At 42.7% G+C, this 11773-nt stretch overlaps 1 protein-coding gene across 1 annotated transcript in view; it reads right to left on the bottom strand.

Moving 5' to 3' along the window:
- Positions 1-29: 29 nt before the first annotated feature.
- Positions 30-11773, bottom strand: part of erp44 (endoplasmic reticulum protein 44) — a 16294-nt gene continuing 4550 nt past the window's right edge. Inside the window, 11 exon segments of the mRNA XM_024141725.2 lie at positions 30-1555; positions 1665-1767; positions 3965-4106; positions 4354-4465; positions 5328-5502; positions 5629-5744; positions 6122-6306; positions 9805-9890; positions 9892-9918; positions 10303-10342; positions 10656-10728. Of these exon segments, the coding sequence (XP_023997493.1) occupies positions 1451-1555; positions 1665-1767; positions 3965-4106; positions 4354-4465; positions 5328-5502; positions 5629-5744; positions 6122-6306; positions 9805-9890; positions 9892-9918; positions 10303-10342; positions 10656-10728 (1164 nt within the window). The 3' untranslated portion in view covers positions 30-1450.

The following is an 11773-nucleotide window of genomic DNA, read 5'->3' as shown; positions in this document are numbered from 1 at the left end:
TGAACAAACAGACAACACACAACATCCTGTAAAATGGTTTAATTTACTTGTTTTATTTTCTCCCTCTCCGAGATGACTGATTTAGAAATGAGATTTCTCCCCCTTTAACCCTACCTCCCTCCCTCCGTGACTGGTCAGATCAGGGTACAGTTGGGTTCTAGGGAGGGACTGTACACACAGTACTATAAATAAACACACAACATGCGTCTCAATACTCCTCGTCTCCTTTCATTGCTCCATCTGAACTGATTTGAGTGACAGGTGAAATAAGGATACTTTCCAGGTCAGCTTCTTCCATATTGCTGTCACCTGGACTTGTTGCTMAGTGGGCCTGGCCTGGCCTGTGTCAGACCAGTGCAGATAGAGAAGAAGCCACTGTAGAGGATTGAGATGCAGCCCAGAGTCTGATTTTTCTCCTTCAGTGTGAGGTTCCCCTCCTGTCCTCTAGAGCAGCAGTGTCTGACTGACACCTCTCAGCCTTTAGGAACTACCGTCTGAGTCAGTATTGCAGATCTGGGGCACGTTCAAGTACAAAAGGGAGAAAATGCTTTTCTGACAGACAATGGAAACAAACATTTAACTATTGGACAGTTTATGGTAGTACCTCCGTTGTTTCTAAACGTTTTCTACCATTTTGTGCATCCTGAACGTGACTTAGGTGAATAGGCTCTCTGGCCAATCAGTTGCATGAGTTTAGTACCAGGGAGAAGAAAGCTGCATCTCAATACTCTACAATGTGTTCCTTTCCTCGTCTCCTCTCATTACTCCTATTTGAAATCATAGSATAGGTGGACGCAGCATGGTGGATACCTGCCAGAAATATGCTTTCACATCAGTTTAAATAAAGGAAAGGAGACGAGGAGGGTAAACTATTGAGATGCAGCCGAGACACTGTAGTCCYCCAGGACCAGGACCCTCTCTCACCCAAACGGGACTGAGCTGGACTACCCACAGATAAGAACCGTAATGAGACTGAAAAACCGGAGCAAGGGATCTCACTCGTCAAAAAAAGGGAAAAAAAGGGTGCTACATGTTTTTGAACCTAAAGTAATCTGTTTTTAATTTAGATCAGGATGACATAGACCAACGCTCACTCAGCACAAGCACTATTATTATTTACAAGCTCCAAAAATAAAAGTTAAAACGCTTTGCTTCTTTTTTTTGTCCTAATCCCCCCCACACCATTTTCTTCTTCTGGTTTCATCCTTTTTATCTAAAATAAAAAATTGTACACGTAAGAGTTATGAAAATATAGGTTATTCCAACACGGCTGTCATGGATTTAACCTACTMTCTGGTCTTCCTTATCCTCTCTCTCCATTAAGGGTGTTGGGGGTAAGTTGGGGTGTTGCTGTCCCATCCCGCTGGCCTGTCCTGACTCTGGACACTGACTCAGGGGCATGCCATGGGGTCGTGGGTCATAGGTCAGGGTTGTGGTAAAGTCGTTGAGGTCACAGTTCATCACGGTCCCTGAGGAGTGTGTAGCGCGTCTCACTGGGGGCTAACTTCTGGAAGGAACTCTCTGGTGGGTTACTGGCCACCTCACCGATCTCCTCCTGATGAAATAACACATTTATATACACACACCTCCCTCTACTACTGCAATGACACCGTTTTATACACACATAATGACGGTGTACTAGTATGCTTGTGAGGTGTTCTGACCTGTCCAGGTGTGCTGTCTGTCGGGTCTGGGCCGTGGTGGAACTCTCTGTGTAACTTCCCAGAGTGGAGGTCCAGAACAAACTGCCTCAGCTTCCCAGGGATCCTACGCACACACATTAATATAATCATTAGGTCTACCAATGACATTACTGAAGTGTGGTTGATGACAGAAGGTCATAAACTGATATCACATCAGAGCTGGTCCCATATCAAAGCTGTCTCTGCATGTTAGAGGTGGCTGCAGACACCACACACACACACAGCTAATGAAATAATTTGATCTCGGTGACAGAGGGAGGGAGAACSCAAACACAGCCACAGACATCCAGAGGAGGAGGTAGTGAATGTGATGTAATGTAATTAGTTGAAGCGGGTGTCAGACCTCAGGGCTCTGTCTGTCTGATCACAGAGGTGATAGGGGGAGTGGTGGGGGAGGGGCTTAGATGGGGGGTAAAATAGATTAGATGAAATTACATTCGATTAGTTAACACTAATTGCACGTGCCAAGTCATGTCACATTAGCTCCGGTGTCCAGGGCCGTCAATAGAAGAATTATCTAGAAGGTGTGACATTTCTATTATAATCTGTGGACTGTGTGTGTGTGTGTGTGTGTAATGGAATGTATTATATTTGACAAATGCAGATTTTCAACATACAGATCTAAATAATCTAATGACAACAATAATGAGCCATCTCAAATACTGTCACTCAAGTCAGACACAAATGAACATTAGAAAAGCMTGGCCTCGAGGGACAACCCCTCAAGCCAATGACGAGCCTTTTGGACATCAACATTCTAACAGTCTAATAAATACACTTCATATATGCTATCGCAAAAATAATCACTTGGTTGTGTTTATGAAGGTAACAAAATACAAAAGAAAATGCATTTCAAATAAAAACAATAGCATTGTCATTTATTTATGTAACTGTGGACTATGTAAAAACGAAAAAGACACAAACACCACAATTTAACTGTTAAAATCCATTAAATAAACACCATCACAAAGATCATTCATTATTGATTTGTTAACCCATAAGAGTCTAAGTCCTGTCTAAACGGAGGGGGGGGGGGGTGCACTGAATAATAATATAAAACGCAACCCGTGTTGGTTCCATCAGCTGAAATAAAAGATCCCAGAAATGTTCCCTACCCACAAAAAGCTTATTTCTCTCAAATGTTTTCACAAATGTGTTTACATCCCTATTAGTGAGCATTTTCTTTGCCAAAATAATCCATCCACCTGACAGGCGTGGGATAACAAGAAGCTGATTAAACAGCATGATCATTACACAGCAGCACCTTGTGCTGGGTACAATAAAAGGCACTGACTACAAGAAAGTCCACCAGAGCTGTTGCAGAGAACTGAATGTTAAATATCTACATATGCTGCCTCCAATGTCGTTTTAGAGAATTTGGCAGTATGTCCAATCGGCCATACAACCACAGACCACGTGTATGGCGTTGTGTGTGCAGCAGTTTGATGATGTCAACAGCGTGCTCCAGTTCCACCAAAATCCAGCAACTTGCACGCCATTAAAGAGGAGTGGGACATCAGTCCACAATCAACAGCCTGATCAACTCTATGCGAAGGAGATGTGTCACGCTGCATGAGGCAAATGGTGGTCACACCAGATACGGACTGGTTTTCTGATCCACACCCCTACCTTTTTTTTTAAGGTATCTGTGACCAACAGATGCATATCTGTATTCCCAGTCATGTGAAATCCATAGATTAGGGCTAATGAATAATTTCAATTGACTGATTTCCTTATATGAACTGTAAATCTTTGAAATTGTTGCATGTTGCGTTTTAGTTTTTTGGGTTTTAAGAAAGCAATACCAAGGATAATTTTACTATTTGAGTTTGAATTGTAAGACCCCTTGAAGTATCAAAATATATACTTTTGGATGAACAATTAATGTTCATGGTCTGACAAACGTTCCATTAGCCGTATCACAGTTGGAGCTGCGAGCTCCACAGCCAGAGCAAATCTATCCTTTGTCTGGACAGGCCAGAACATGTGACGTGTCGCTCTCCATGTAAATGATGTGTCAGATTTCACATACTGCATGTCATCGGAGARGGCYTTCGAAGCGGGACAACCAGACCTTTCACAGAGTGCACATTAATTGATGCTGCGCCATACACAGAGCATGCTGAACACAGAAATGTCGGTTGGAACCGGTCGAGAACCACTCAAGGTGCCCTAAATAGTTGGCCAAATGGCTAAGAGGTAAAAATACAAATAAAATTCAACCAGAGACAGGTGAAAGAAAGTAGAGAGGTTGTACTTACTCAATGTCTCTGAACTCAGGGTACACATACATGTGTCTGAAGGAGTCTATAGCAATGACAGGACAGTCTGCTGGCGTCTTCTGGATGTGCAGCAGTGGGTGACGGAACTTTTCACAGTCCGCATGCAGAAAGTTTATAGATCCTAGGCAGGAGGGGATAGTAATTKATATAATTGATATTATTTATTAAGAAGATATTACCATGACTATAATAGTACAGTTATCTAACAAATATAATGCAACTCTGTCCCTGGCTGGGATGAAACACAACACAAATAAATAGAACAAAGAGAGAGAGTAACAATGGTCCCAGCACTGAACCCTGTGGCACACCCTGTTATTTCCCCAGGTGATTGGGCCACAAACAGACTTTTAAGACAAACACACTACCTTTCTCGCTGATGAGCTGGCGTGCCACCTCGTGCTGGAACTTCTCCAAGCTCTCTGTGTCCTCCTTCACGTGAAACAGGATGAGGAATGGGATCCCCTCTTCAGTCAGCTCCTGGAACACACACACACATACACACAGGGAAGAGGAAGAAGAGTGAAGGCGTCAGCATGCTTCAGTTCGTCTGGCACCGAGCCGAACCAAACGATGGGCTCGCATACTCCCTTAAAAGACCTTCGCTTGAAAAATGAGAAAAAAGCAATAGTGCTGTTTGTCCATTTTGAGACGCCCCTATACACTTCTTCAATAGTCAGAGTTAATCTAAGATAACTCAAGAAATCTGTCATTAATGTTGACATTTTTGCAGAGGAGATCTTAGTTGCGCAATTTTGCATCTGACTAAGATGTTTGGTGTAGTATGAGGACGGGTCATCTCGTTGAATGACAACAGGCACTTCATTGAAGAATACCTACTGTTGACCAATTTGTGACTAGGGGGCGTAGACTTTGGCTACCGACTTCGGATTGCCTCAAGAAAAGAAATAGTGTGCCCAAAACAGCAGATAAAACCCTTGCCGTGGTCCAAAATGAACAAAAACGTCACAAAATGTAATGTATGCACAAACTGTTCAGAAACTGTTTCGGCTGGGAAGCATCCGGAAGCCTTAACGGGTCAGTGGGAGATTCAGGTGTGTGTGTCTATGCCTTGTTGTCGGCAAATGGCGTAGCTGTCGGTGGATGCCATCCCAGGCCAAGTAACAATGGGAAAAGCACACCCCTCTATTCATATGATAATGAATGAGCAAAGAGATAAGGACAGGATAACATTAGGGTGGGGCTGCTGTAGGGGAAGAAGCCAGGCCCGACCTGGAAGCGAACTCCCAGCYGTGTGTAGACCGGGGCTAGCCCAAAACCTAAATGAATTCATTTAGACTGGATCAAACGGAGAGAAGAAAAAGAGGTAGAGAGAACGCACCTCTCCGTTTTCGAAGGTGATCTCGCGGACCAGAGGGACACATTTGTCCTGCGCCCAAGCGTAGGTGAGGTCAAAGTTGGTTAGTGAGCCCAGGTACACCATGTCAGGAACAGTCTCCCCCATCGGTTTATAGATCACATTATCACCACTGAACCTCTCTGTCTGGGACACGTCACTGGAGGGACAGAGGAAAGGAAAGATTAAAAGATTACTCAAATGCCAGACCAAAAACATATAAACTATATTATAAATGTTTCGTAGACCCTAAGTGCAGTGGTTGGTCTGAAGAGGCTTGACTCACCCGAAGGCAGCGAGAAACACACAGTCGTCTCGGAGGATGTTGGCCACCTTCTCAAACGTGTGGTAGTTCTCAGAATCCTTCTGATCAAAGTAACCAATAATGTTACGCCTGTCCCTCTGCAGAGAGAGAGAGACATATTTCCTGGTTCAGTACCAATTCATTTTTGAGGACAGTCATATTCAAATCTTTAGGAGGCTTTCTGTTGATAGGTCCTTGGTGTCATTGTCCCGTCAGCTGTGTTCTTTGTGTCAATTGCCCTGTATAGTTGTCTTTTTTTTTCTTCTATTTGGTTTACATTTTTTACTTTTATGCACTTTGAGATTATTCTGTATAATGAAAKGCGCTGTACAAATGTAATAAATTATTATTATTATTCAATATTTAGATCAGGAATGGTCCTAGAACAGATCCCTGAGGCACACCTTTTACATTTTCAACACACTGATAACACACTGGATAACAACACACTGATTTGTGTGTGCCTGATACTCACATCCACAGTGTTGCCCTCTTCCAGACTGTGTATCTCTTTAATGGGATCAACCTTCTGCTGGCGGATGAAGTCAGCGATGGCTGTGACTGACCTCTGACCCCTGTACTCCCTCTTCATCATCATCCCATTACGGAACAACTTCAACGTAGGGTACTTACTGATCCTGTACCGCTGAGCTATGTCAGCTAGAGAGACAGAGAGCGGGAGAGAGGYGTGAATAAKGACAGAGTTTAATATAGAATGAGGTAGAGGGGGAGAAAGGCGGACAAAGGAAAGGGGAATGAAGGAAAAGAGGCAGGTAGAGAAAATCAGAAAAGGATGGATAYAAACGGGGATGGAAAAAAGGTGAAAGAGTAAAAGACAGATAGAGGGTGTTTAAAGCTGTCTAAAGACACAGCCGTCAGTCAGCCCCTGATCCCTCAGATGAAAGCTGCCCCCCACTGAGAGTAAATATTCTCAGAGTGCTGTGTGTTTGGCAGGTGTCAGTCTCACTGCAGGGTGTCTCTAAGCTCCAGTCTTCACAGGCAGCAGCAGTTTTGTCATTAGTCTTCAAACGGTTTGCAGGTCATCAATAATTCTCTTAATTTGCTTTATCTCAAAGGATGTTCCTATCAAACGTCTGTGTGTGTGTGTGTGTGTGTGTGTGGGGAGTAACTGATTACAAAAAAAACAAACTGTTAATCCGTTACCAGCTAAAATATTGTAATCAAATACAGATTTTTGAAAAGTCCTACTTCTAGGATTACTTTTAAATTCAGAAGAGTGATGACACCTTTCTGGTTTCTCAACGACATTCAAATCAGCATTGAAAAACCAGTTTAAGTTTGTTGGACCACAAATCAAAGACCACTATGATGACACACACCAAATGCATTTTGATGGTTTGCGGGAAAAGAGCAGAAATAGGCTTTTGTAGCATACAGTCCTTCTAAAAAGTGCGACTGCAACAAAAAAATGAAGGCTTTATTAAGAGCAAGACAACAGAGCTGATCATGGACTACAGGAAAGAGGGCAGAGCACGCCGCCATCCACGTCGACAGGGGCTGTAGTGGAGTGGGTCGAGAACTTCCAAGTTCCTCCACATCAATAAGGGATTAACATGGTCTACACAACACACAACACAGTCATTAAGAAGCACAACAACGGCTCTTCCCCTCAGGAGGCTGAAAAGAGTCGGCATGGGCCCTCAGATCCTCAAAAAGTTATACAGTTGCACCATTGAGAGCATCTTGACTGGCTGCATCACCGCTTGGTATGGCAACTGCTTGGATCCCACCACATGGCGCTACAGAGGGTAGTGCGTACGACCCAGTACACCATTGGGGTCGAGCTCCCTGCCATCCAGGACCTCTATACATGGCAGTGTCAGAGAAGGCCCTAATAAAAATTCTCAAAGACTCTAGTCACCCAAATCATATACTGTTCTCTCTGCCACCGCATGGCAAACGGTACTGATGCACCAATGCGTGAACCAACAGGACCCTGAACAGCTTGTGCCCCCAGGCCATAAGACTGATCAATAGTTAACCAAATAGCTACCCGGACTATCTGCATTGACCCTTTTTGCACTAACTCTTTTGACTCACATACACTGCTGCTACTGTTTATTATATATCCTGTTGCTTAGTCACGTTACCCCTACTTATATGTACATATCTACCGCAATTACCTCGTACCCCTGGACATCGACTCAGTACTGGTACCCTGTGTATATAGCCAAGTTATCCTTACTCATTGTGTATTTATTCCTTGTGTTATATATATATTTATTATTTTTGTCTCTGCATAGTTGAGAAGGATCGCAAGTAAGCCTTTTACTGTTAGTCTATCAAATCAAATGTTATTGGTCACATACACATGGTTAGCAGATGTTAATGTGAGCGTAGCGAAATGCTTGTGCTTCTAGTTCCGACACAGTAATATCTAACAATAATCTAACAATTCCACAACAACTACCTAATACACACAAATGTAAAGGGATGGAATAGAATATATACATATAAATATATGGATGAGCGATGACCGACGGCAAAGGGAAAGTGCAATAGATGGTATAAAATACAGTATATACATATGAGGAGTAATCAAATATGTAAACATATATAAAGTGAATACATTATTAAAAGTAAAAGGACTAGGATCCATTTATTTAAAGTTGACAAGGATTTCAAGATCTGTATGTAGGCAGCAGCCTCTCTGTGTTAGTGATGGCTGTTTTAACAGTCTGATGGCCTTGAGATAAGAAGCTGTTTTTCAGTCTCTCGGTCCCAGCTTTGATGCACCTTACTGACCTCGCCTTCAGGATGGTAGCGGTGGTGAACAAGCGCTGGCTCTACACCTGTTGTTTACAAAAAAAATGTGACAAATAGAAATGTGACTTTTGATTTTACTGCTGTTGGCATCCAAAGATGATACATTTTACTTGAATAAACACTTGGAGGTAAAGATGTCGTACCTCCTAGTGTTATTGATATCTACACAGCGCATGATGTGAATCACACTGCTGCTCTCTCATTTAGCTATCCTCACGGATTGTGGTTGTTGTGGATGGCGTGCAAACGAACATGTGAATTTTAACCCAATAATGGTTGAATTGAAGAGTTAAGCTGGCCTATCAATCAATGTTTTTGCGACCAGTGACAGCCAGTGAAAAATGCGCTCTTGCAGCTGCATAGTGGGGATCACAGTCTGTGGAATAAACTTTGAGGGGTCCTCCATTCTAAAATCCTCCATGGTATTGGCTCCACATGCTGTCAAAAACAAGTTTCATTAAAACAAGACCACAATGGGGCTTTTATTGCTCATACAATAATAGCAGACGATATGTCATAGGCCTATGACACATGCTCAAACCAATCTATCAAACTTAAAGAGCAGCAAATGATAGAGATATCAGTGTCACCAACAAAAGCTTAAAACAATAGGCCTATAGCAAATGATAGAGATATCAGAGTGTCACCAACAAAAGCTTAAACAATAGACCTATAGCAAATGATAGAGATATCAGAGTGTCACAACAAAAGCTTAAACAATACCTATAGCAAATGATAGAGATATCAGAGTGTCACCAACAAAAAGCTTAAACAATAGCCTATAGCAATGATAGAGATATCAGAGTGTCACCAACAAAAGCTATAAACAATAGACCTATAGCAAAATGCAAGCATATGTATTCATTTTTACACACACACTTTTCATTAGTGTTACAAAGCATGCCATCCATGAGAGCAGAATTCCTTTTCAACTTGAAGCAATGAGCCCAATCAGTCCTCAATGACAACAAAAATCATAAAAACAGAGTAGGGCTAATAAGTCCTTGGTTTTGGGGTTTAACATGCTCAGGTTAAACAATTCGGTTTATCTATATTGCTATATCCTATTCTTGAAGATCAAGAGAATTACATGAATTGGAGACCGGAAATCTGACCGACTATGGATTTAATGTAAAGATATAGCCTAATCGTATGATTATCTGTATTGAAGTAGAAACAATGGTTTAGAAGAAGCCTACATAAACCATAAAGTAAAATGCAACATAAAGTTTTTGATCTCCTCCTAATGCCTCTTAAGGGGAAAGTAACGTAAAATGAACTAAAAGTAATCAGATTACTTTACAGAGTTTAGGCAAACCAAAAGTTATGTTACGGATTAAAATCCTGTGTGTGTACGAGCGTGTCACTCACAGTGCTGATCACAGTCGACGCGCGCAAACACCACCTGAGTGACATCAGGAAACTCCTCCCTCGCGATGTTCGATGCCTCCTCAAATAGGCTGGAGCATCTGGCTGAATCTACACCTGGGAGGAGAGGGGGGAGAATGTGGGTATAATTGACTTATCAAATTAGATTTGATATTGTTACCCTTTGGAGGAACTGTCATACTGTAATTGCTTTGGCCACATTGCATTACTCTCCAGGCATGATGCCACTAAAGCATGTTGGAATCTAATTCATTACACACACACACACACACACACACACACACACACACACACACACACACACACACACACACACACACACACACACACACACACACACACACACACACACACAACACACGACACACACACACACGAACACACCACACGCAACAACTGATGTGGACACAAAGAAAATGTATGCAAACAGACAATTGAGTAGGAGAGGACAAATGTTCACAGGAGAACTAACACACTTACCAGTCTGCATAGAAATTAACCAACGCCACTCCAGCATTGTCTGTGAGGAAAAAAAAAACACGTTACACCCACTGTTTTACAACAACGTCAAACACACAGGAATTAAAGTACATTTACACATACTCATAGACAAGGGAGGTTCGTGGGTGAATCATTAGTGTTATTCATACAGTCAAACAGCCACGAGGCGTTGAGGAAGGAGACAACACAAGATAGGGCAATACAGGGAGAGATGATAGAGAGAGGGAGAGAGGATGGCGAGAGGGAGGAAATGACACAGAGATGGAGAGAGAAAGAGGGATAGATGAGKACCACAGAGATGTCTCTATACCCTGTCACAGACAATGTCTTACTGAGGATGTCTTCAATGTTTCCTGTGTCTAGACTGGTAATTTCAGCCTGGCCTGGAGTGGAGAGACCAGTCACCTAGAGCCAGAGAAGAAAGGGTTAATGAGGGTGATGATATGGCTAGAACCTGTCCCTCACACAGATGTGACATGAGCCCAGTCCAAAAACAACCACTAGACAGTCAGTGTTTGCAGCGTTAACGGAGGAAGTTCTAAAGCTGCTGTCCTATTGTTCCCATTAATTCCCTTGTTGCTGTTTCCAGACCAGGCAAACAGGTGAGAAACCATCTGTCTTTCTCTTTGGCTCCCTCCCTTTCTATTATTTATTTAMAATTGATCCATACYAGTCCTGTTGAGATCCAGATATCTCAGTTCTCTGATGGACGTTGACGCCACATGTGATGTGGAACAGAGMACTCTGTTCTCAGGGTCAAAGTCAAACTTCCCCATGGACTAGAGCGACCAGGACAGTGTCATACACTGGACACGGAGGCAGAGAAAGAAGTAGAAGGGAGATATCACATTGCATAATACTTTCTGGATCATATACAGTCCATGAACTAAGCAGACCAGACCCAGCTGCTATCGCATTTGTGTCTATGGGATAGCCACCCCTTAAGCAGATTGGAACTGTGTCAATTTTTTCCAATGGTAAACGGCCCGAGTAAGACATCTTCATTCATCCACCATCTTTGATGGAGAGTGGTGTTACTGGAGATGCTCTACTACGCCGAGTCTCACATTCCCTGCAAGATCAAACGTAATTCTCTGTATCTCAGCAAGCATTTCCGAGTCTTATGACAGCGCAATCCAATTCTCTGCTACCACCATAACTTCACACAAAAACAGCAACAAGAGCCAGTCACTAGACTGATAGTTGAGCTTAGGACAGAAGACAGGGCTGTGGCTAGGATATAGACCGGGGCTAAGTTAAGCATGGCCTGGACTTTCCCATGTATTAATACTAAGGGAACCCCTCTAAACCAGTGTCTCAGTAGCATCCTGTCAATGAGGACATTCAGATAACTAAGCTTTATCTAACATCAGTCGTTTGACTCATCCAAATCAGCAGGGTGTGTGTGGTGGAAGACACACCCTCTTAAGTAGCTTTCAAAGGTGTGTAT

Source organism: Salvelinus sp. IW2-2015, unplaced genomic scaffold, assembly GCF_002910315.2.
Source record: "Salvelinus sp. IW2-2015 unplaced genomic scaffold, ASM291031v2 Un_scaffold2686, whole genome shotgun sequence".
NCBI lineage: Eukaryota > Metazoa > Chordata > Actinopteri > Salmoniformes > Salmonidae > Salvelinus > Salvelinus sp. IW2-2015.
Note: the sequence above shows the minus strand (reverse complement) of the source record. Positions and strands in the feature narration are given on the sequence as shown.